Below are 25,287 nucleotides of genomic sequence, written 5' to 3'. Positions count from 1 at the left end.
GCGGTGGCAGGCGGGGGGGACGGCTGGGACACACTGGAATATTCATGGCCCAGCGGCAGCAGAGGCAGCCAGAGGAGTGGCCCACCACACGGGGGACCCCTCGGGAATGAAGCGGCCTTTCAGGGCCCGAGGGGCTGCAGCCTTGCCTCCTCTCCTTAAATAGCCAGCCGGCCTCCACCACAGCTGCGCGGAGCCCACCACCCACCCACAGGCTGCAGCCCGCCTGCCGCCCCAGACCCGCCGACAGAGGTAAGGGCAGGGCCTGGCGGGGCGGGCGGGGAGCTCAAGCCCAGCAGAGGCACAGGCAGAGCAGGGCAGGGACGTGAGCCCAGCCCCGTTCCCGAGACGCCTCTCCGTGGTCGGGCTACGACCTAGTCATCCAGGCCACCCCGGGTCTGAATGAGAGCAGCGCACAGGCAGTGTTCCTGTCTCCCTGTCCGGGCTTTTAAAGGAAGCGTGAGCGCCCGGCCTGTGGTCCCACGGCTGCAGGGACAGCCCCCGTGCCCCTCACCTCGAGCCAGGCAGCTCCAGGAGGGGCCAGGGGAGGAGTCGGGAGGGAGAGGTGCTGGCGGCCGATGCCCGGGAGACGGCCACCCCCCGCCACCAGGCCCGCCCACGTCCCCTCCGCGGAGACCAAGCCCTGCACCTGACCAAGGCTGGGGCCCCAAGCCCGCCCAGGCCCGGGCCAAACTGCACGCACCCCAGTCGCCTTGCCCGAGCTGAGCGACACGCCGAGGGGCAGCGAGGGCGGGCGTTTCTGGGGACCCGCGGAGAGGACCAGGGGCCACTGCGGACCGCACGGCTGGACCAGCACCGAAACTCCTAACGTGGGGGAGGGGAGAGGAACCCCGGCACAGCAGAAGCGAGCCTGAAAGCATTCTGAAACCAAGTCTGCGCCCCCGGAGAGAGCACGGCGCACGCAGCCTTCAGGCCTGGGAGGCGGAGGGGACGGGGCGGGAGCAGGAAGCCAGGCGCTGGCCCGGCCACCGGGTGCCACCTGTGCAGGCACGCGGGGCCCCCGCTCGGTTCGCTGCTCTGCCGTCACCATTGTGCCGCCTTTTGAACAAGGGGTGGTGCCAACTGTGTCGCTGGTCCTGGGGCCAGGCCCCCGGGGGAGCCGCTGAGCCGGGGAGGAAACTCCCAGCGCTAGCTCTAGCAGCCAGGAGCCGTAGGTGGAGGTGTTGGCTGTCCCCGCCGGGTCTTCCTGACCTGACTTCCTACTCCAAGGCCGTCGCCTGGCCAAGTGACCCTGGGCAAGTTAGCTGATGCTGAGCCTCCGTTTCCTCATCTGTAAAATGAGGCAACTGACGCCTGCCCCTCAGGACTGGTGTGCGGTGTCCAGGCAGGCCCGCCGCCTCGTGCCGGCCAGAGGAGGTGGTCAGTACCTGGGAGTGGCCCTCACGGAGCGGCCGGGTGCCGACTGCACCGCCGCGGGGCACAGCCCGGGCCCGAGGTCAGCCCAGAGCGGAGGGCACCCAGCCCCAGGTTTCCAACAGGCCCCCTCCCTCACTTGGCCTCCAGACCACCCCCCTCAAGTCACACACACCTGGAGCAACAGGCAATAATCCCTGTAGTAGAATTTCAGGCAGCCTGAACCACTCTGGAGCCAGGAGACATCATCAGGGCAGGGGAACGGTCCTGGACCCCTTCAATAATTAAAATGTGACATGATCGGGCAAGCGCCCTCCCTCGGCTTGAGGACGACTGGCCAGACGCTCTCTGCCACTCACCCGCAGCCATCTGTGGTGGTTAACGAGGCATGAAGCTGCTGCCGGCCCGACAGCCCCTCGTCCCCACAGTCTGGACCACCCTCCCTCCCTCTACTATGGGAACCCACGCCTGGGGATGGCACCCAGCCTCCTCCTCAGGGCTGACGTGCCCATGCCCACGGGGCACCTGTCAGCCCCGCCAGGGCTATTATCATGGGCATGAAAGGGGAGGGCTAAGAGCCAGGAGAAGTTTGCAGGCAACTTGCTCCGGGTCCCGTTGCTCGGCTGGGCCACGACGCCGCACAAGCTGCCCCGCTTCCTGCTGCTTCCCGCCTCTCCTGCTCCCCTGCAGCCCAACCACACAGGCAGGGAGTGGAGGTGTTGGGGGCGGGGCTTCAGGGGAGCCCCAGAAGCTGCGCTGCAGGCAGGGGCACGCGAGGCTGAAACCGATCCCCGCTCGGGGCTGTGGACTGTGTGGGGTGTGCACAGAGGGCACTCTGGCCCGGCTGTCCTGCCTTCTCCTGCCCACACCCCCGGGTCCCAGGCCTGGTGAGGGAGGCGGGGTGTTAGGGACCTCCCCTCTCCTTTCTGGATCTCCCGAGTTGACCAAAATCAAAATAGGAACCTGTTACTCTGTCTGCTGGGGCGGCAGCAAAGGTCACCCACTCAGACCTGGCGTCGGCAGACAGAAATGGCTTGTTAGCAAGGCCAGCAGGGCTCCGAGCTGCGCGGCCCCTCAGGTGTAGGTAAACCAGGCGGGCGAGGCCAGGCAGAGACAGACCGCCTCCCTGGGCCCCGGGCCTCTCTGGGGCTGCAGATCTTGGCCAGAAAACCCTGGCAGGTCTCTCCACCTCTGGGAGAAATGGCTCTTCCTCTCCTGGGAAAGAATCTGCCTCTTGGTAGTTAAACTACCCTGGGTGGTAAAATACCCGCTGCAGGCCTGGGGCCCAAGGGCTTTCTAAAACACAGGTCTCCATTCATGAAGATGCCTACTGTGGGGCTGGTGGGCTAAGTCCAGAAAGTTCAAGAGACATTGGGATCCAGGCCCGGATGGCCCCCAGGTGCCGGCGGACAGAGCAGGCCTCTGCCCCCGCTGACACTCTGACACTGCATTCCCAGCCAGGCCCTCCTGTGATGGGTGCCGGGTGCCGGGTGCTGGGAGAACTGGGGAAGCCGGTGGGCAGGCAGGTCAGGGAGGGGCGTGCAGGGTTCTCCTGAGGCTGAAGAGAAGCTGGTCGAGCTCCACACACCGGGCCCTCAGGAATAGGTGACCCGTTCACCCACCCATGAGAAGTGGGGCTCAGGGGCCCCATGCACCCCACCCCTCAGACAGCACACAGGGGAAAGGAACAGAAAACGTGGGGCTCCTCCCCCTGCCCTCACACCCCCCAGAGCCTCAGACAGACGGGTCACCACGCTCTCCCTGTGGTGCTGACTCCATCCCCCAGGCCTGAGGGGTGGCCTTCCGGGTCACCAGGGTCCAGACAGGGCCTTCACATGCCCTGTAGGGACGTGGCTGCACAGTGGGGAGCCGGCCCCAGCAGCAGCTTAGCACCCAGTCCCTGGTTTTGGTTTTGCTTCCTGCTGAAGTTCAGAGAGCCTGTGATGCCTGCCCACCCCCAGATGGACCCAAGAGGTGTCCTCAGTGGCCCCCGAGGCAACGCCAGGGGTGGAACAGGGTCGGGGCCGGCAGGTACCGCAGGCTTCCGAGGGCTCACGTCTGCAGAGGGTGATGCCCCGCCGGTCGCAGGCTCTCCAGGGCCTGTCTGCTTGTTCCCTCCAGGCTCAGCCCCAGGCTCTACCTCCAGCTAAAGCATGAATGGCCTCGAGGTGGCTTCCTCAGGCCTGATGGCCAACTCCTCCCTGGCCCCCACGGAGCAATGTGGCCAAGAGACGCCGCTGGAGAACGTCCTCTTTGCCTCCTTCTACCTCCTGGATTTCATCCTGGCTTTTGTTGGCAACTCCCTGGCCCTGTGGCTCTTCGTCCGGGACCACAAGTCCGGCACCCCTGCCAACGTGTTCCTGATGCACCTGGCCGTGGCCGACCTGTCCTGCGTGCTGGTCCTGCCCACCCGCCTTGTCTACCACTTCTCGGGGAGCCACTGGCCGTTTGGGGAGATCCCGTGCCGGCTCACCGGCTTCCTCTTCTACCTCAACATGTACGCCAGCATCTACTTTCTCACCTGCATCAGCGCTGACCGCTTCCTGGCCATCGTGCACCCCGTCAAGTCCCTCAAGCTCCGCAGGCCCCTCCACGCCCACCTGGCCTGCGCCTTCCTCTGGGTGATGGTGGCCGTGGCCATGGCCCCGCTGCTGGTGAGCCCACAAACGGTGCGGACCAACCGCACGGTGGTCTGCCTGCAGCTGTACAGGGAGAAGGCCTCCCAGCACGCCTTTGCGTCTCTGGCCGTGGCCTTCACCTTCCCGTTCGTCACCACGGTCACCTGCTACCTGCTCATCATCCGCAGCCTGCGGCAGGGCCCACGCGTGGAGCGGCGCCTCAAGAACAAGGCGGTGCGCATGATCGCCGCGGTGCTGGCCATCTTCCTCGTCTGCTTCGTGCCCTACCACGTCCACCGCTCCGTCTACGTGCTGCGCTACCGCGGCCACCGCGCCTCGTGCGCCGCCCAGCGCGCGCTGGCGCTCGGCAACCGCATCACGTCCTGCCTCAGCAGCCTCAACGGCGCTCTCGACCCCATCATGTACTTCTTCGTGGCCGAGAAGTTCCGAGACGCCCTGTGCAGCCTGCTGTGCGGCAAGAGGCTGCCGGGGCCGCCCCCCAGCGCCGACGGGAAGACCAACGAGAGCTCGCTGAGCGCCAGGTCGGAGCTGTGAGCCGGGGGCCACCGCTCTGAGCACCGCCTCGTCCACGAGGACCACCCCTCAGACTCACCACCAAGGAGGAGCCCGCCTCCGCCCCAGCGGCCCCGAGAAAACAAACCGCAGCCTCAGCGGGCCCCCACCACCTGCTCCGAGGCCCGAACTCATCACCCGGCGCTGAGTTCTGTCTTCTCTGCCACACAAATCCCTGAACAGGGAGAACAGAAGGGACCAGACGGCCACCCCCCTGCGGAGACTGGCCCTGCTCACTCACAGCTACGAGGCACTCAGCAACTTCACCCCCTGCTGAGGGGGCACGGAGGCCAGAAACATTCCTGAACAATGAGCGTCTTTCTTTCCCAAGGGCAGCCTGCGAGGTTCCGGGCCTCCTTCCCCCGTCGGAGACAGAAACGCGCGGCGGTGAAGCTTTGCAGAGAGGACGCGGGAGACAGCTGCAACCGGCCACCGGCCACCGGAAGAGGGGGCACTGGAAGCTGGGCGGGGGCGGGGGGGGGAGGCTAAAGGTTTTCTCTCAAGTGCAAGGTGCTTTGAGGTCCCTTTGTGGCACCTTTGCCAAAGAACTCTGCGTTTAGGGGACACAAGCTATAAATTAGAACCCAACATTGTAAGCACATTTCAGGGTGGTCACCAGGTGACAGCCAGCAACACGGGCGGGGCCTGTGAGGCACATCAGCTCTCCATCCCTCCTGCCAGAAACCCACACACAGACCTGCACGGGCCCGACAATCCCCAGGGCTTCTCGGCACTTGCCCAGTCCCTCCCGAGTCCCCGTGGAACACACGCTATGGGTGGACGGTCACAGGGAGCTGAGCTTTGTCGCCGCCGGGTGGCGGGGAGGGCAAGGCCTGGCCTGTGAACCCGTCTCCCACTAACCCAGACCCTCCTTCCCAGGAGGCTTCCACCAGTCCCGGCGGGCCAAGCTTTGAGCTGTTTTGCTTATAGGGTGGCCTGATCGCCCTCACCGGTCCTTTCTTGTACTTGATTATACTGATCATAAACATAACTGTACTTTAATAACTGAAGGTTATTCTGTTTGGTTAACACAACTCCCTCCCCAGAACTTTTCTTCCCTCTGACCCAAGAATGGCAAAGCGGAGGCAAAGGCAGCAGTGTGGACTATGGTTCTGGTGGCCCTACGGTGGGCCTGCCCCGCGCAGACTCTGAAGTTCTGCCCCATGGGCTTCAGAGCGCCGACCTGGGCTGGAGGGTGCGCGTAGGGCCCCCGCACTCCTTTCATCACAGCGATACTTTACTTTGCTGAGCACGTCCAGCCTCTTCTGGATTTTTCCAGCAGAGCACTGGAGCAGGGGTCCCAGCATGAGCTGCGGCTCAGGCCCACACCCGGCAGGTGACCCCACGGACCAGCATGGGCCCCCCCCGCCCCGCTGCACTGTCTGCCCCCCGATGGTCTCTCAGATCCACACCCAGTACCCAGGCTGCTACCGAGTGCTCCGCAGACACCAAGACGGACAACACACGACTCTGGTGGGGCAGGCAGACGGGCGAGATCACCACGGCAGCGTCGGGAAGGGGCGCTCGACAGGCACCAGAGAATGTGACAGGTGCCCAGACTGGAGGGCATGGGAGATGGACAGCTAGGGCGCTGCTAATGAGGCAGGCCTGCTCTTCCCTGAGGCCTGGCTGTCGGCAGAGGGGAAACTCGGAGTCGGTTGGTTGGTTGGGCTCTGTGGCATTTGGGGTGCCTCCTGGACACCAAGTGGAGCTGGCATGTGGGCAGTGGGGTACTCTGGGAGAGGTCTGGGGTGGAGGCGGACATCTGGATTGCCCAGCACACACTCACCATGTGAGGCACCGGGACTTTGGGCCCAGTGCAGATCCTCAGAGGAGCCCAACATGGAGAGATGGGTGGAGGAAAGTGAGCCAGGAGAGGAGAGGGACAGCGCAGCCGTGAAGTAGGAGGAAACTCCCAGAACACAGGGGCCTGGGTGCCCAGAGAGGAGCGGGGGCTGCCGTGAAGGCCGCGGGGACACTGACCAGCCTCGGCGGCGGGGAGCAGACCGGAGGACCCAGCTGGTGGGCTGGGGAGGGCTGCAGGGAATCGCTGTGGAAAGAAGTCTCAGAGGGTGCTTTGAACCCTGGAGGCCACCAAGCCTGAGCCCTTAGAAAGGGAGAAAGCGGACCAGAGCCATGAGCCCCCGCTGGAGAGGGTGTGTGGAGTGAGCAGGGCTTTGGGGTGCAGGGACATGGCCCCCCCTCTGACAAGGCAGTGGGGCAGCACAGATGCCGGGCAGCAGGGGTGCCCATCCCTCGGGGAGTGGGAGGGGAGGTCCTGGCTGTGGGCGTGAGGGTGCTGGGACAGTGGGGGGGTGGGTAGGAGGTGGGGAGAAAAGAGCAAGTCTTCGTGGAAGGTGACAGCTTAGCCTGCTGAGGAAACCTGGGCCCCAGCTGAGTGCTGTCCCTCCAGCAGCGCTCGTGGGGCATGAGGACGGAGGTGGACGGCTGGGGTCAGCACTGTGGGTGGCCAGGCAGGCAGGAGCTTGACTCAGAGTTCCTCATCCTTCTGCCGCACCAACAGCACCCGCTTGGGCCGCCTTCCTCCTTGCTGTATGCTGTCAGCCTGCTCCCAGGAACAGCCCCGAGCCTGGGGTGGCCCCCGACTCACTGTCCCTCACTCTCTCCGGGCTCCGTCCTCACCCGTACACTGGACAGGGCTCTCCCGTCTGCCTCGCAGGGACAGGGCCGCACGGCAGCCCCACCCGCAGCCTGCAGCGCCCAGGCCGGGCCTGGGCCTGCGATGAGGGGCCCATCTCACCTGCCTGCGTTCTTCACGAAGCCCAGGTCGGCCAGCTCCACGTCGCACAGCTCGCAGCGAAAGCACCCGGGGTGCCAGTTGTTGTTCATGGCCTTGATGACGCGGCCGATGATGAACTCGCCTGGAGGAGAGAGGTTCCTGCTCGCCTCGTGCCCTTCCCCTCCGCGGCCCCCTCCCAGAGCCGGGAGGGTGGTGCCCGCGGGAGCCCGAGGCCGCTGCTCTGAGGGGCAGAGCCCCCTGCCCGCCCGCCTCCCAGGCAGCGCCGAGCCTGTGCGGCCCTTACCGCAGGTCCCGCAGCACGGAGCGAACAGCATCTGGAAGTCGTGCTCGCAGTACTTCCGCCCTTCGAGCTGCAAACGGGGCCAGCGGACAGGGGACAAGGAAGGCACTGTCATCCCCCGAGCTGCACCGGCCGGCCTGCTGGGTGAGGACCTGCCCTCGGGGAGGCTGGACAAACACCCCACTTTGTGCACCTGCTACCACCACAGGAAGCTGGTGGGGGTGGCTTGGAGGTTTCCTGGAGGAGGTGATGAGGAGTGGAAAGGCAGCAGGGCTTGGGGGTTCTGAGAGGAAGGAATTCCAGACAGTGAGCTGCCCGTGCAAGGCCTGGAGGTGGGACGGGATTGGCCTGTTCGACATGGGGAGAGTGCAAAGCGAGGGGCCTCGAAGACGCTGGCAACTCAGCAAGGCCGGCCCCTCAAAGGGCCACTGCTGCTTGCAGAAGACCTTGGCCCGGCTGGTCCCAGGAACAAGCTGAGGGCTGGGGGCGGAACGTCAGGCTGGGGAGGGCGGGGAGCGAGTTTGAATTCTGTGTGTCCCTTGGCCCTGTTTCCTGTGGGAGAAGTCCATTCCCCCAGGGGCCACAAAAGACCCAGGGAAGGGACACAGAAGGAGGGACACAGGAAGGGGGGCAAGGGAGTCCTGCAGCCGCTGTCCCCATCTGTCTGGGCAAGGAGGGCCCTCGCACTGGCCCCAAGTGTGGCCCCAAGAAAGCCTCTGCTTTCTTCTCCCTTGATAATTGTATTTGGTTTTCCCCTGTTCTCTAAAATAAGTGTCTTATTAAGCTGCACCTGACTAGAGTGACCTTCAGAGGTGGCAGAAATTTAACCTGTCGTAGGCACATCCACAGCGCCCTGCCCACATCTCCCCTCCCCCACCCCCGCCTCCATCATCGGCCAGCATTTCCCAGGAGGCACCACAGGGAACAGCAACTCCTACTCTACCAGGCAGGTCACACACCCCACAGCCATCTACCAGCTCGTCCCATCAGCTTGGAAATCTATCCAGCCTCTGAGCACTGCCCGGTGTGCCGGTAAACATTTCACAACTGGCTCTGAGGCTGCCTTGTAGCGTTTGCCAATTTCCATGGTATAAATATTCCCACCCGTGGTCAGTTTCAAGCTACCAACAGACCTCCGCATGGAGCTGAGAAGAGACGTCAGTAGCCACCATGGTACAGTGTTTCCAGCACAGAGGCATAATAACAAATCATAACCTCAAAGGCATAGCTGATCGTGAAATGTAATAAAGTAATTAGGAAGTGGTGAGTTTTGAGTATCTGTTACCTTTGTTGTTTTTTTAAATTAATTTTTATTGGAGTATAGTTGCTTTACCATGTTGTGTTTCTACTGTACAGCAAAACGAATGTTACCTTTGTTTTTCATACAGTTTTATCTCATTGTATGTTTATAGCATTTAACTTTGAATAATGGCTGTGTTTAACAACCGGCTTGCAAGACTGCTGAAAATTTCACAATCTGCTCTTGTGACCCAGTGCAGCCCAGTGTAGGCCCCTTCACTTCCATCTGGATTTACCGAAATAATTGGCTTCTGGGCCCACCTGTTCTCCTAGCTTCTGTCCCCGCTGCACAGTCTCTCCTCAGCATAGCAACCAGAGGTCCTTCTCTAAGGTCAGACGATGCGACCCCTCCCCTCCAGACCCTGCAGTGGCTCCTGCCCCTCCCAGAAGGAAAGCCTAAGGCCCCACGAAGGCCCACGGAGCCAAGCAAATCTGCCTCCCGACTCGACTCTCATCTTCTTCTGTTCCCTCTCCTTTGCCCTGCTTCCATCACACCGGCCCCCCACTGCTCCTCAATACCTGCATGCTCCAGTCTCAGGGCCTTTTTGCCCTTGCTGTGCCCTCTGCCGAGAGCTCTTCCTTCAGGTACATGCTGCTCCCTCCTCCTTCAGGTCTGCTCAGACATTCCCTTCCCTGATCACCACCCCCCTGCCCCGAGATGCCTTACAACCAGAGCACTTAGCGCCATCTGATACACGTGGGTTATGTTTACTGCCTGACCCCAGGGAGGGTAAGTGCCACCAAGGCAGGGCGTTTGCACCCCAGGGCCCCCCAGCATCTGCCCAGAGGTGCCAGGATGAACGGTGACTCTCCTTCAGCACCCACGGCCACCGGGAGAACACCGTTCACATCTCACAGGTAAGGGATGGGGCCCCGAGCTGTGGCCAGCAAGGTCCCCAAGGAGCACCGCTCGGCTCAAGGGCTGGCGTGTCTGCCTCATCCTTCACAAGGGGACCACGGCCAGGCATGGCCCACAGGCTGCCAGAGGGCAGACGCTGAGCTGGGTCCGGGGTTCAGGCTCCGAGAAGGAAGTGGCGAGGGTCCGGGGAGCATCCTCACCTCGTAGAAGAGCCCGTCGGGGAAGGGCCGGAAGCACTGGGCGCACACGAAGCAGTGCTCGTGGTACAGCTCCCCGCTGCTGCTGACAATCCGCTCGGCGGGGGCGAAGCGGGCCTGGCATCGCTGGCACACGGCGTTGGCCAAGGCACTGGACGTGTTACTGTGCGGGAAGAAGGGGCGGGCCGCACTCGATGGACACGCTTTCCGGGGTGAAGACCGCGCTGTCCTCACCCCGGGTCGGCCTTGGCACCGCAGGGACTGACTCACACAGTCGGGGCCACGCTGCCCGGCACCGGCTTGGGTCACCCCGCGTGGCTGTCACCCATCCCCGCAGCTACCTTGTGCCTCGGGCACATTAGGTGCCAGCGCATGCCAGGCCACGGTGGCCTTCCCAGATGACAACCCTGCGAGGCCAGCGCAGCACCTCCATCTCCCAGATGGACAAGCGGAGGCCTGGAGAGAGTGACCCGCCCACCACCAGGGCCACAGTGGGCGGAGGCAAAGCCGACATCAGAACCGGTCCCCCGCCCGACTCTGGGGCCCCGACCTTCCCCCACACCCTGCAGCCCCCGGTGCCCTACACAGGGGGTCAGGCAGGCCCGGCCGTCGCCGGGCTCACGCCGGTCAGAGCAGTCACGGCTCAAGTCTGGGGCTCTCACTCACAGGGCGGCCGGGGCTGGCCCTCGCTCTCCAGGCTCAGACGCCCAGCCGTGGAAGGAACCTAGTCACGGCCGTGGCCACGGGTTACAGGCTGTTAGATGACGGACACACAGGCTTTCAGCAGGGTGCCTGACCCACTGTAAGCCCGCAGAGGACGGCGCTGTGCTTGTCAGTGTCACTGACCGGACCCCCAGGCCGCTCAGTCACGGTGCTGGGCCATCTCTCGAGGTGTCAGGGACACTCGGCAGACACAGGGGAGCGGCTCGGTTTTTACACACTTATTTAATCCCCGAGGCCACCCTGCTTTCCTAAGGCTCAGAGAGGTTAAGTAACTTGCCCAAACTCACAGAGCAGAGGACAGCGTCCAGATTTGAACACAGTTTGGTCCGACTTCAATGGCTCTTTCCCCTGCACCACGACTTAGTTTCAAATCACCTGCTCCCCCAAAACATACAACCACCCCACCACGGGGAAGGTGAGATTGTGAATATTGGGGATGGGAGCAGAGTGGGGGGCGGACCTCCTCGTCCACGGGGGGCAACTGCTGTCCCCGCAGAAGCGGCAGGCATCCCGCCGCGAGGCGTGGAATCCGAGCTAAACTACAGGGGAAATGGCCACACAGACAGATGTGTGCTGGCTCCAGGCTGGGGCCCCAAGGCTCAGGCTGGAGGAGCCTGGCTGTCAGCCCCGACAGTCTCTACAAACACCCAGCACCCTGATGCCTGTGCCTTTGGCTACAAGGGCGGCAAACAGACTTTGTCTCACGTCAACTGGGTGGGCACAGAAGGTAGGTCAGGCTCAGTGAGGAGAGATGTAACCAGTTGTCAACATCGCGTAGACGCATACGGTGGCACGCGGCACGTCTCCCGAGAACATCTTTTCAGCCTGTTCCGCCTCCCGGGATGCTGAAGCCCACCCCTCCCTCACGGCCACAGCACCGGGAGGAGAATTCTCAAGCGAGCAACGCTCGTGCCGGCGTCCCTAGGTGCGATGAGCCCAGGAGGTGGGAGAGGGCTCTGCCTGTCAGGGGTCTAGGTGTGGACAGTGGGTCTAGCGGAGGGTCGCTGCCACGTGGACACGGACTGGAAGCCGGGCTGGGGCACCCAGGCAGGACTTCCTCTCTGCTGTGCTGGAGGAGCCCTCGTGGCAAGGGCAGGGCCGGTAGGCTCCTTGGCAAGCCTTGCCAGGCAAGTGGACCTCTGCATGCCTCTGTCTGCCCCCAGGTATACTTGGGGGACCAAAGCCGTCTCCTGCATCCATACTTAAGCCAAAGGGGCAAGGAGGCAGGACGGTGGCAGGAGGGATGGGAAGAGCCCAAGGTGACAGGGAGGCTCTGTGCACAGTGGCCACCACCCTGCTTTCCAGCTCCCTGCTGATCGCCACAGGGCGGAACAGACAGGGCAGGGACCGACCAGTCGCCATGGGCTGGGCTGGACTCTGTCAGCACGGGCATGGTTTCCTGTCCCGAGAACACTGTGAACCTGGAGGCCTTGTTCTCTCCAAACGCACATACCCAAGGTGTCTGGGAGGAAGTTCCAGTGCCTGGCCACGAACAAGACCTTGGCAGGTCTTGGAGTAGTCAGAAATCAACAGGAAATCCTGTGACTCTGAGCCTGGAATTCCCCACTGAAAGGACCCAGAAAATGAAGCCAAAACAAGAATTCAAGTGCAGGCCCAGGCTTCCAGATTGTTCCAGACCTCTGGACCCTAACCAAGCGAGTGCACGGCAGGCCCATCTTCGGTTTGCCTCTCCAGAACTCCGGCCTCCCCGCAAGGCAGACATTCAGGGACTGCGTCTCCACGCTGTCACCACAGCAGCCAGCCCCCAGAAGAGCAGCTGGCCCTTCACTGGTCTGGGTCTAGTTCCCTGGCTGGGCCCCTGGGAGTCTCAGGTCAAGGATTCTGCCATCTGTCCCTGACACACCTCGCAATAAGCCCCGGCACAGACAGGTGGGGTGAGGGGGTGACCACCTCCCCCCTGCCCCACCGGCTGCTCCAGCCCAGGTCTCGGCCAGGTGCACCCCCGGCGTCACTTCTCTGGCTGCGTCCCCACGGCCCCTGCTCCGGACCACAGAGAACACCCCAGCCCACTGGCCGAAGGCAGACGGATGGGCCGACGTGCTCACATGCCGGACAGCCGGACCACAGCCCCGTCAGAGAAAATGCCAGCTGTCCCCTGCAGGAGGAGGCCGCTCCGGGCTCCACCCCGTGAGGTTAAACCCTGACAGCCCTAGCCCCCAGCTGTGCACCTGGAAGAAGGTGCCAGCTCCTAGGGGCCTCATTTCCTCATCTGCAAAGAGGTCGCCGGAGGAGCAGGACCCGCCCCGCAGAGCTGAAGAGAAGAACTCGCTGCCTGCAGCATACATACAGAGCGCAGAGGGCCGGGCAGGCCAAGCGCTGGATACAGAGCGGTTGCTGCCGGCAGCTCAGGGACCCCCGCCCCGGCCCAGCAGCGCTCCCTGAGGGGACAAAGGAGGGAGACGCACATGCCACGTCCTCCTTCACACATTCCACCCAAGAGCCCGGAGCACAGTCTGCCCAGTTACCCGCAGGGAGACACCGCCACCCCGCCCCGGTTGGACAGCACACAAACACTGCCGAGGGCACAGCCACCACCTAGAGGCCAAACCCCAGAGCTGGGGGGCGGGGGGGCACACCTGTGCTCCCGAGCAGGGGCCAGGGGGATGCCATCACAGAAGAGCCCACTCCCTGAGACAGGCTGGGGCAGCCGGTGGGGCAGGAGGGAGGTGGTCACCCCCACCTACCCCGTACCCTTCTCCAACCCTCCACGGCACCCCAAAGGCTCTCAATCTTGACAACCAATGCAAGCCTATTTGTTGCAAGATGTCACTGAGTTCTAGCCTGGGGTGGGCTGGAGGGAGTCCTCTCTGAGCCAGGTCCTCGGGAGGGGAGGTTGCTGGTTCCAGATAAGGAAACTGACGTGCAGAGAGGGTCAGAAACCTGCTGAGGTCACAAGGGATTGGACCCGTGCTCTTTCATCCCCTCAGCTCCTGGTGGCATCACACAGGCATGACCATTCACGACTGCTTTTTCAGCAACCCCAGACCATCCCCCACTCCAGTCTCCCACCCACCAGAGCCTAGAAAGCCAGCGTGAGGGCCCAGGAATAGGTAGGGGCTGGCCACAGGGGCCTTTGCACACTCAAGGGTGAGTCTGTGTCGCTGAGGCCAGGTGATCCCACACAGCAGTCAGTCACAAGCCAGAAGCTTAAAGAAATACCAAGCTGAGGTTAGCATATGAACGTATGTGCATGCATGTGTGCACGGGACTTTCCTGAGGCCTGATCTTCACTATCAGCCCTGCCCTCCTTTCATCTGGGCCAAGTTCTTGTGCTGCATCCATACAGTGAAACCAGCCTCCAGCTTGGCCTCTGGCCCATCAGGGCCCTGGTTGCCCCCTCCCGGCTCACTCCACAGATGTCCACGGTCATCCAGAGGCCAACCGGTGAGGGTTCCCGTTCACTCAGGTAAGTCACTTGGCCTCCTGCGCTCCGGATTCCCCACCGCAGCAGTGGGCTTGTCCAGTGCCCATCCTGGTGCGGCCCCCGGTGAGGGGCCTGAGACACGGACGCAGGTGCAAGCCCGGCTACAACAGGTATCCCGCCTGCTCCCCACCTGACGGCCTCCCAGACGCCTTTGAGGGCTCAACCCTCAGCCCCGCTCCAGAAGGCTGCCCTGGCCATGCGCGCACCGTGAGCACACAGTGGGGCGCACGTTTACCGCGGAGCATCAGCCTCCGGGTTCGCTCTCCTCCCTGAATCCCCACCCCCTCCTCGCAAACCTCACGTCCTTCCCACAGCTCCTCCCCGACGCCTTCGGGGGTCCCACCTGCTTTTTTGATGCCGAAGACCCCAAGCCCACAGCCCTCACCGCTCCCACTCCCTGCAACTTCAACACGTCCAGGAGCCCCTCCCCCGGCCCCATCCTCACTCCGGGGGCTCCACCATGTAAGTGCCCCCGCAGGCCCTCCCCGCCCCAGGCTAACACATCCTGGGAGATGCCCTGAGGTCCGTCCCGTACCCACAGGTTCCCCCTCCCAGTCCCAAAGGACGCTCTCCTCATTGTCCACACTGGCAGCTCTCCCCGGGATAAAGCAGTCCAGGCTTTAGAGTCCCTCCACCCTGGCTTCACGTCACAGCTTAGCCACTTTTTGGATGGGTGATGTCCCGCGCATTCCCTGACCACCCAGGGTGCTCATCTAGAAAGCGGCCAGAAAGCGATCCGAGTCTGAAAGCAGTCGTGGCGGTTACCTCAGGCAATTTATCTGAGCGCCCCATCCTCAGCGCCCTGCCCAAGACTGCTGATCCCAGGACAGCAAACCCGGCTGGATTAAGCCGCGCCCTGCCCCCCATGGCCGCCACGCCAGGCGCTGTCCTCACGCCCGGGGCAGCCGGGCCGCCGCCGCCGCCGTCGGAAGGGCCAGACGGGCGTCCGAGGAAAGGCCTGCGGCGGCAGCTTTCCGGCCATTGTCCCCCGCGCCCCCGCCCTGCCCCCGGCCACCTACCCGGGCGCGGCGGGCGGCGAGCTCTGCCGGTGCTGGCGCCGCCGGTACAGCCCCGACGCGGCGAGCGCGCCCAGCCGGGCGGCCATGGCGCGGGCCTCCTCCTGCCGGCGCGTCGCCGGCCGCCTGCTCCGACCGGCCGTCGGACCCCAGCCTCAGAGGGCAGGTGCGGCGGCGGGCAGCCACCAACGGCCAGGCTGGGCGGCCGGACGCCCGGCGTGCGGGGGGCGCCTCGGCCCCCACCCCTCTGCACAGGAGCTCACGTTACGCACTGCGATCTCCAAAGGGCAGCAGAGTCAACTCCGAATAGAAAGGATATTGTTCCCGCCGCGGGGGCAGCACAGTGAAAGCTGAGGCTGGCAGGGTTGGGTCCAGGCTGGGGAGGGAACACGCTGGAAGATCCCAAAGAGCACTGAGGTGAGAGGTCCAGTCCACAGTGGCAGGGCAGGATGCCTGGAGATCCCGGGTTGCCAGGAGCCTCTGAGGAAACCCTAAGCCCCCTGGACATGCTGACGATGGTACAGTCATCTGAGGAGGGCAGTATGGGACTGAGCCAGCTTAGGAATCCTGCAAACAGTCAAGAAGCTGATGAGGGATTCCCACACAGGCCCACGTTTGCCTTGTTCCCTTCCCTGAGAACCTACAGCCCCCTAGGAGACCCAGACCAGGGCAGCCCGGTCCCTGGATCTGGCCAACAAATAACCATCCACCCCAAAAGAGGTCCACACTGTCAAAAGCTAGAGGGCAGGGAGCCCCCCGGCTCACCACGGAGAGCAGAAGCAGCAGCCTCTGATGGAAGACCACCAGGAAGGCACCGTTTCCATGCCTTTTTACCTAAAGGGACTGGCGGGGTTACTGTGATCTAAGTGCAAACACCCACGGCCAGCATCTGAACTGTGGCCGCTGCTGGCCGGGCAGGCACCACAATCAACGTTAAATAAGGATGCGGAGCACGCACAGAAATCTATAACATAGATTCCACTTCCCTGAGAAACCTTTCTAGCGGGGTCAGGAAGCATGAGCAGTATCTTCCTCTGCCTTCCATCATTCCAGGGTGCTGGTCCTCCAATACTGGGGCAGGAGGCAACTGAGGGGATCCATCGAGACTCAGGTGCCAGTCCCAGACACCGAGGAACACACGTCATCCAGTAAATACAAACACGAGGAAGTAAGTACTCATTAACTACCCTGGGGGTCAAGCCCCAAACACGGCCAGATGACTACAAGCACTGGGTGCAGTATAGTTTGTCAAAGCAGCTCAACTCCAAAGGTACCAAGCACTGATCAATTCAACAAATATTTTCTTAAAGGTGGCCCCAGGGGCTAAAGGGCAGAGAGAAGCTGAGCCTGGAGCCAACAAGTAGAAGGATCACCTCCCACCTGCTGATGTAGAGAGATGAATGCTTGAGAAAGTTAGTGTAGAGAGTTTTCTTAGAGCAGCTTCAAGTCGATGGCCTAGGGCCTAGGCCCCTCTTCCCAGTGGGGGTGGAGGTACCAGTTACACTGGGATCCCCAGCCAGCATTCTGGCTCCAGAGAACCCAGTTGCAAAAACACAGTAAGAATGATGTCAGCAAAAATGGCAGAATAAGGACCTCTGAAAGTTTGTCTTTCCATAAAAACAACGAAAAAACTACCAAGGAATGTCAGCATCACCCTTTTCAGAACTCTGTAAATTAACCAAAGACTTACAGTAACCCAGAGAGCAAGAAAAACTGCTGAGAAGACATACAGATGACCAACAGGTAAATGAAAATATGCTCAACATCACTAATCATCAGGGAAACGCAAGTCAAAACCTCCAGGAGATATCACACCTGTCAGAAAGGCTATTATCGAAAAGACAAGAAATAAGTATTGGTGAGGATGTGGAGAAAAAGGAACCCTCTTGCACTGTTGGTGGGAATGTAAATTGATGCAGCCACCATGAAAAGCAGTATAGAGGTTCCTCAAAAAATTAAAAATAGAACTACCATATGATCCAGCAATTCCACTTCTGGGTATTTATCTGAAGAAAACAAAAACACTAATTTGAAAAGATATACACACCTCTATGTTCATTGCAGCATTATTTACAATAGCCAAAATATGGAAACAACCTAAGTGTCCATCAATGGATGAATGGATAAAGAAGATGTGGTATATAAGTGCAATGGAATACTATTCAGCCATAAAAAAAAGAATGAAATCTTGCCATTTGAGAAAATATGGATGAAACTTGAGGATATTAAGCTAAGTGAAATAAGTCAGACAGAGAAAGACAAATACTGTGTGGTCACATTTATACTTGGAACTTTAAAAACAAAACAAAACAAAAAGCCCAGGTCAGATACAGAGAACAGATTGATGGTTGCCAGAGGTGGGGGGGGCGGGATATGGGGGAAATGGGTGAAGGGGGTCAAAGGATACAAACTTCCTTTTATAAGACAAGTAAGTCATGGAGATGTAATGTACAGCATGGTGACTATAGTTAATAATACTGTATTTCATATTTGAAAGTTGCTAAGAGAATAGATCTTAAAAGTCCTCATCACAAAGAAAAAAAAATTTTTATAACTATGGTGTCTAGTTAACTAGATGTTAACTAGACTTATTGTGGTGATCATTTCACAATATATACAAATATCAAATCATTATGTTGTACAGCTAAAACTAACATAATGTTGTATGTCAATTATACCTCAATAACAATAGATAAATGTAAAAAATAACTAACTGGGAGGGGGTTATAAAAGCTGAATCTTGGTAAGAACACCTTTATGGTGTTTTAATTTATCCTAGTCCTTAATCCCCACTTCCTAACTCCATAGCTGCCTAGAAAAGTAACTGGCTGCATTCCCAGTAATGAGGGAGCAGAACAGGGCTGAAACTCTTTCAAAGCTTCATTCCCAAAGGAGAATGACCTGGTCTTCCCCTGGAAGATCCCACTTGAAAGGCTGGTTTTTATGTGACCTCACTCACACTTACCCAGTGCTCAAAGCCTCTCCTGGGGTGAGTTTTTCAAATGTATTACTATCACAGCTACCTATGTATTACTATCATAGCTGCCATTGTCACAGGCAAAGGGGAACAGTTGGGCAATTGACTAATCAAGAAGCTTAAAAGGAAAAACCAAGGAATGAGATGTCCTTAGGGGCTTCGAAAAGAACCGACATATTCCTGGGAATCTAGAAGGCCATGCGAATGCCCAGGGCTATGTGCATGCTCAGGAAAGTCCTTAGAAGGTCCTAAGCTCTCACTTCTGATGGACCTTTTGGGCTCTGTACTATCAGGAAGTGAAGACTAAGGCGGAGTTGTAAAATGCCTGGTTGGATGTTGAAACTGTGCCCCAACATACACTCAGAGCCTTCAGTAAAGGCTGGGAGACTTACTGGTTTCAGACATTCAAGAAAATCTCTGTCCAATCATTAGCTGACTACTAAACTAACCAGGCAGAGACTTCAGTGGCCACAAATGACAGAGATACAGACTTGACAGAATCGGCTCAGAAAAACCACTAAACAAACAATAAGCAGCAACAACAAACCCTGGGGAGCAGGGAGAATCTGGTTTCCAGAGCTGCTACATTATTTTATTTGAAAGGTCCTGTTCTCAGCAAAAATTATGGTACACGCAAAGAAACAACAAAAAAAAATGACCTAGACATAAAAAAAAAAAAAGAGCAATCAACAGAAACTGTCCCTGAGGAAGCCCAGATGTTAGACTTACTAGACAGACCTCAAATCACCTAATACAAATACATTCAAAGAACTAAAGGGAGCCAGAGCTAAAAAACTAAAGAAAAGTATGAAAATGTCTCACCAAATGGAGAATATCAATAAAGAGAGAGAAATTATAAAATGGGACCAAAAACAAATCCTAGAGTTGAAAAGAAATACTAAAGAGAGTCCTTCAGGATGAAATGAAAGGACACTAGACAATAATTCGAATCCACATGAAGATATTAAGAGCAGGGACTCGGACTTCCCTGGTGGCGCAGTGGTTGAGAGTCCGCCTGCCGGTGCAGGGGACATGGGTTCATGCCCCGGTCTGGGAAGATCCCACATGCCGCGGAGCGGCTGGGCCCGTGAGCCATGGCCGCTGAGCCTGCGCGTCCAGAGCCTGTGCTCCACAACGGGAGAGGCCACAACAGTGAGAGGCCTGTGTACCGCAAAAAAAAAAAAAAAAAAAAAAAAAAAAAAGAGCAGGGACTCCCCTGGTAGTGCAGTGGCAGTTAGGAATCCGCCTGCCAGCATGGTGGGGACACAAATTCAATCCCTCATCCAGGAAGGTCCCACATACCTTGGAGCAACTAAGCCTGTCTTCCACAACAACTGAGCCTGTGCTCTAGAGCCTGTGAGCCACAACTACTGAGCCCATGGGCCACAACTACTGAAGCCCGTGTGCCTAGAGCCTGTGCTCCACAACAAAAGAAGCCACTGCAATGAGAAGACTGAGCACTGCAACGAAGAGTAGCCCCTGCTCACCGCAACTAGAGGAAGCCCGCACAGAGCAACGAAGACCCAATGCAAGAATAAATAAATAAATAAATAGGGAAAAAAAGAGAAGAAACTGTTAAATTATTTAAAAACAAAAAAGAAATTAAGAGCAGTAAAGGTAACCATAAGATAAATATAAAAGACAGTATAAACGTATTTTTTGTTTGTAAACCTTTTTTTCCCATCTGGTTTAAAGATGACTGCATAATGAAATAATTTAACACAAAAGAAGGCAATGGGGTAGGAATTAAGAAACAAAAAAGACATAAGACAAAGAGAAAAAAATAAGAAAGTGGCAGATGTAAACCCCAGTTATCAGTAATTACAGTACATATAAATGGATTAAACTTTCCAATTAACGTCCAGAACAGGCAAATCTGTAGAGACGGAAAGCAGACAAGGAATTGCCAAGGGCTGGGGGAGGGGGGAAATTGGCTGCAAATGGGTTTCTTTGGGGAGTGATGAAAATGTTCTAGAATTAGTCGTGATGGTTGCATAACGTGGTGAATGTACTAAAAGCCACTGACCTGTACACTCTGAAACAGTGAATTTCACGGCATGGGATTCCTAGCTCAAATGTTTAAGCAGCACACAAGTAGTGATGAATGCAACTATGTCACTTACTAGGGCAGAGACAAGGGCCAGGGCAGACGCCAGCAAGGCATGAGATGGCGTTGCCTCTCCGGCTGAGTGGTTAGTGCCACCCCCAGGGGAGCCAGCAACACCACCACAAACAGCCCCTCCGCCAGAGCCAACCTCACTGGGGGGCCGCAGGCGACTCGCCCAGACCCTTTGGCATATGCCTGAGATGACGAGTGGTGTATTCCAACTTCTTGCCCACGGGAAATTCGAGTAAACAGACATCATCAGAAATTCAGAAGATCTGAATAAACAGAACGAGGAGCACAGTTCAGGGGCCTCCCTCTGACCCGCTCCCCACCTAGAAATGAAGCCCCCAGGAAGCTTTAAGTGAGAATCTGCGCATGGGAGGTGGGAGCGGGGAGCAGCGGTGTCGCCGGAGAGGCAGGCCAGCCGCTGAGCAGGGAGCGCCTGGTCCCTCTCCACAGCCGTGTGCCCGGGCCATCCTGGGCCAGTCACACTGTTGACTGCTCAGTTTTCAGGAATTTCGTGAACTGCTTCACATCACATGGGTAGCTTGAAGTGAGCCCAGGTAGAGGTGTTGTTATAGTACGGGACTGGGCACACGCTACAGGTCAGGCCAGCCAGAGAGGGGAGTCTACACTAGAAGCAGAGGAAAAGGGAGGCGGTGAGGGGCCATGGGCGGGGCCCAGCCCGGGGCTCAGGCCTCAGCTGCACATCCCGTGTCACCCGCTTCCCACTTTGCTTAAACCCTTCACTCCATCACAGCCCCATGTGCTGTCTTGAGGGCTCTGGCTGCCACCCTAGCTGCACCTCGGCAGGTTTCCTCTGCTGAGGGTGTCACTGGCCATATTCCTGAGGAGGGTGGGGAACAGCTGGGAGCACCATCGGGGTCGGGGGAGGCTGGTAGGTGTAAGGATGGGCTCTAGCAGCCCCACTCTGTACCGTACCGAGCGTGGGACCCAGCTGGAATCTGGCAGCCTCTGTGGATGCTGGTCATGTGGTGGGTGGGACTTGGTGGGCAGGCCAAGCCACTGAGTCACACACTGCTGCGAGCACCAGGTCCCAGGCTCCCTCTGGAAGAGAGCTGCTGCCAGGCCAGGTCCCTGGGTAGGGGACGTAACCCACCCAGGCTTAAAAACCGGTGATGCCAAAGGCCCCTTCAGCTGGGACAAAGATACGCTGTTTCTAAGGTCCAGAGTCCCCAGGGCTGCGGCTGGGGCTGAGCCTCTTCCCATAGCACAGCTGCTCCCTAAGGAACCACGCCCACGTTCCCGGCCTCATTCACTCTTCCGCCCTAGCTCAGCCCTCTCCTGGGCTGCAGGCCCTCACGGCCAGTCTCAGGGTTTCCCCCTGGACTCACCACAGCTCTTCGAATGCTTCATGGCCCAAACTAGCTCTGTGTCCACTCCCACACCTGCCACCACAAACTGGGCATCCTCTTCCTGGATCCGCCCTGGGTCCAGACTCCACCCCCCAGGCCCCCTGAGTCCGTCTAGTCTTCTCGAGCCCCATGGCTGCCAAGCAGAGGCTCTCTCGTTGCTTGCCTCCTGGCCAGTCTCCTTCCCCGTCTCTTCCTCAGCAGCCCCAGAGGAGTATTTCCAAAGTGCCTGGCCATGCATGTCACCCCGGGTCACTTCAGTGGCTCCCCACTGCCCTCCCTCTGGTCTCATCTGCCTCAGTCCCACGGAGGGCTGGGACTTTACGCCGTTGGCAGGGAGAGCCCCCGAAGAGGTATGAGGTGTACAAGGACAGGGTCATTTCCAAAGGTCAGCCTGGTCTGGGCAGCAAGGGATGATGTGGGGAGAACCAGCATCCAGGTGTGAGAACTGCCCTGACATCTCGTGGGGGCAGTGGACGTGTGGAGGGCATGGTGGCATGAAAATGGAACTTCACAGCTTCTGGGACAGGAAAAACTTCGCCCACCCCAAAGATTGGGTAGAATGTCCATTGCTCTGCCAGCCTGGCCCCTATGCCTGTGTGGGGAGGGGAGGCTAGCCAGCGCTGGCATCGACGCCGCATGTGGTGGGCAAACTTCAAAGGAGGGTGGAACACTGTGCTCACAGACCACTCACAGCTTGTGAAAAACAAATGAGCAGGAGACTACACCACAAGAAAAGAAGAAAGCCACCAAAATGTTCCTGAGGGCATTTCTGAGGAGTGGAACTGCTGGTGTTTTCTTTCTTTCCTCTAATGTTTCTGTTACCTTTTTTGTTTGTGGGTTTTTCCAAACTCTCTAAGATGAGCAGTTTTACTTTCACAAGGAAAAACCCGACTCAGTGTTTTCCAAGGCTCACTCTGGTCCCTGTGTCACTGGATGACCAGCATCTTTCAGGCTCAGGGAGCCTGCTGGAGCCAGGCAGCAGCTGGGGCAGGCTGGTCTCTGCTCCCCCTGCCGCCCCGCCTGCCTTCCCAGCTTCTCCTGCTGGGCTGCGTCTGGCTGACCCGACGGCCCCCCTCTCCCTGGAAGACCCCCGGGACTCAGGGTTGAGAGGACTCCTGCTGAGAAAACAGAGGTGCGTCCAGGTTTCTGCCTCAACGCCCACCCAGGGCATCTGGGCAGAAGCTGCTACAGAAGCTGGCACCCTGCGGCTCTGCCCTACGATCTCTTCTGCGCCTGGAGAACCACCTGCCACGCATCCCACCCCCACCCCACCACCCATCTGCCGCTGCTCCTGATTCCATCCCTGTCCTTCTCTCTCCCTTCTTTTCCTCGGAAGCTCAGAGGGTGTGGAGCGAAGCAGCCGGCAGGGGCGCCCTGCGAGGGACCGGAGGACACGAGCGCGCTAGGAGGGGTGAGCACTGGAAGCTGGCTTTGTCCACAGACTTGGGTTGGGACAGGAGGTCTGGGAAGTGGGCAGCAAATCGCATATGAAGCACAGGACTCCCCAGGTGACAGGATCCGTGCTGGTTCCTGGGGCTGCCCTAAGGCTCGGGGCCACAGCCTTAATAGCGATCAATGTGCCCCTGCAGGCTGGGTGACCGCCCTGCACATCACCTAGGTTTGGGTCCACCACCCTGTCCCGAGTGGCCGCTCCCCATTCCTGGGCACTGCCTCTCCAAGCCCCTTTACCCAGCAAGGCCACAGGGTCCCCTCCACCCTTCCGCCCAAGTCAAGGGGTGGTGAAGAAGAGCATCCTCCTCCCAGGGATTGGCTGGAAGGGGGCACCCGGACCTCAGAGACCAGCCCCTCCCACCCAGCCGTGAGTCATGCACTTGTACCCAGCCACGTTCCAGAAAGGGCCGCAGAGGCCAACACTGGCCAGAAACTGGTGGACATGTGACTGGCCTGGTGAGTCACTCGGGCTCTGTGGCCTCAGTCACCCCATCTGTGAAATGGCCACAAGGGGTATGAGAGCAGAACCTGGGCCAGGCCTGGGGGAGTTTCCTGCCCCCAGCCTATCCCCGTGCAGCCTATGTTTGCGGGCAGTTCTGGCCAGGCCCCCAGACAGACCTTTTACCATTTTTACCATTCCTGGCTTACAGAAGAGGGAACAGAAGGGTCCAGAGGTGAGACCTCACAGGATCACACAGGGAAGCTGGTAGAAGCCGACAGCCTGGGCTTTGACGCCTTGCCCTTTAGTTGGTTGTGACCTTGAGCAAGTCCCCGGCCCCTCTGAGCCCTGAGCCCTGGTTCTCCGGAGGGGGCGGGGCTAACGGCCCCGTCGTGCGGGCAGGCGGTGCGGGGGACGGAACAGGCCCTTCACCTGCCGCTGCCCGGGGCCGGCGGGAGGGCGGGACGCGCGGGGCAGGGGCCGCTGACCTGACCTGCGCTGCCGCCCGGGAGCGGCCGAGGTGGAGGGGCCGCGCGAGGCCGGCGTGCGGGAAGGGCTCCGGGCGGGCGGGGGTCCTGTCGCGCAGCCCCCCTCCCTGGCCAGCGGCGCCCTCCGCCCGGGGGCAGTTACCTTCCCGTCATGATGGCCGAGCGCGCCGAACCGGGGCCGCCTCGGGACCCCCAGAGCCGCCGCCGCCGCCGCCGCCCGCCGAGCGCCCGCCCGCAGGTCCGCGCGGAGCAAGGAGACGCCCAAAAAAGGCCGGGAGCCGCTCCGCCCGCCGCCCAGCCCAGCCCAGCCCAGCCCAGCCACCCGAGCGGGAGGGGGGGCCGCGGCCGGAGAGCAGGCGGGGGCGAGGGGGGCGCCCCGCCCACGAGGTGTGGGCGGGGGCGGGCGAGGCGCTGGGAGCCCAACGCTGGAGCGCGGGGAGGGGGCCGCCGCGCCACCCGCGCCGCTTGGTCTCGGGGGACACCCGAGCTCGGCCTGCGGCGGGCGTGGGTCACGTCCTCCCCTCCGGTTTCGCCCGCCACCTCCCGGATTCCGGGCATAGCTTTCCTTTAAAAGGGAGGGAAGTTATAATAAACGCGAACGAGCCCCCTCGCCCCGCCGGGGCGCCCCACCCGGCGCTCCCCCTCCGCTGTCCCGGGGCCGCCCTGGAACGCGAACCCACGCAGGGGCTGGGAGGACGGGGGAGAGAGCGGCGGTGCTGAGACCACCTCCCTCCCCGGTGGCCCCCAAGCCCGGAGTCCCCGCTGCGGCCCCGAGCAGGAAAGGGGGTCACCTTCGCGCTTTAATTCCTTAGACGGATGTTTCTGGGCACCAACTCCCTCCCGGGGCACTGGGGACTCCCAGTCCACGCAGTCCCGCCTCCAGGGAGGTCAAGGTCGAGGGGCGCCCCTCGCAGTCAGGAGCCAGGTTTTGCATACTTAGATGCCAGGCCGGGAGATTACCTAGTGCCCTTCCCAGGAAATGACCATCTCATCCAAGTCTGTGAGCAGCCCCCTAACCCAGCAGAAGGTACTTTGTAAAGACAAACCAAACGCCGAAGTTGGGGAGGAGGGCCAGGGACCACTCCTCCTGCCTATGATGAAGCGCTCGCTATTGGTAAGCTGGAGAAGAGCCATTAAAGTGACCTGGCGATATAAAACCATTTAGGGAATCTATTCTGAGAAAAGTGTTAAACAAACAAACAAAACAAAAACCTCACTCTGCCTAAAGGCAGATATTTCTAGCGGGGCTGTGGAGTGTAGCTCATAATTGGAGACGGCCCAAATGACACCGTCGGGGGGCGGGGGG

The 25,287-nt window shown here is 59.8% G+C and overlaps 2 protein-coding genes across 5 annotated transcripts in view; one reads left to right on the top strand and one right to left on the bottom strand.

The window, feature by feature from the left end:
- The window catches only part of LIMS2 (LIM zinc finger domain containing 2), a 32,218-nt gene extending 7,229 nt beyond the window's left edge, over positions 1 to 24,989 (bottom strand). Inside the window, exons 1-4 of one of the 4 annotated variants that reach the window (XM_060106942.1) lie at positions 24,942 to 24,989; positions 9,962 to 10,121; positions 7,607 to 7,673; positions 7,324 to 7,444 (exon numbers count right to left, since the gene is read on the bottom strand). In XM_060106942.1, coding sequence (XP_059962925.1) covers positions 7,324 to 7,444; positions 7,607 to 7,673; positions 9,962 to 10,121; positions 24,942 to 24,973 — 380 coding nt within the window. In that variant the 5' untranslated portion in view covers positions 24,974 to 24,989. Of the gene's footprint in view, positions 1 to 7,323; positions 7,445 to 7,606; positions 7,674 to 9,961; positions 10,122 to 20,242; positions 20,365 to 24,123; positions 24,491 to 24,941 lie in introns of those variants that run through there. The other 3 variants (XM_060106943.1, XM_060106940.1, XM_060106944.1) reach the window with 3 other exon arrangements.
- GPR17 (G protein-coupled receptor 17) lies at positions 1,296 to 4,544 on the top strand. Its single transcript, XM_060107249.1, is given in 5 exon segments — positions 1,296 to 1,453; positions 1,737 to 1,898; positions 2,062 to 2,258; positions 2,829 to 2,885; positions 3,004 to 4,544. Coding segments are annotated over 5 exon segments (2,115 nt in total).
- Positions 24,990 to 25,287: the final 298 nt, after the last annotated feature.

This window comes from Mesoplodon densirostris, chromosome 8 (genome assembly GCF_025265405.1).
Source record: "Mesoplodon densirostris isolate mMesDen1 chromosome 8, mMesDen1 primary haplotype, whole genome shotgun sequence".
Classification (NCBI taxonomy): Eukaryota; Metazoa; Chordata; class Mammalia; order Artiodactyla; family Ziphiidae; genus Mesoplodon; species Mesoplodon densirostris.
This window is presented reverse-complemented; position numbering and strand designations above follow the sequence as displayed.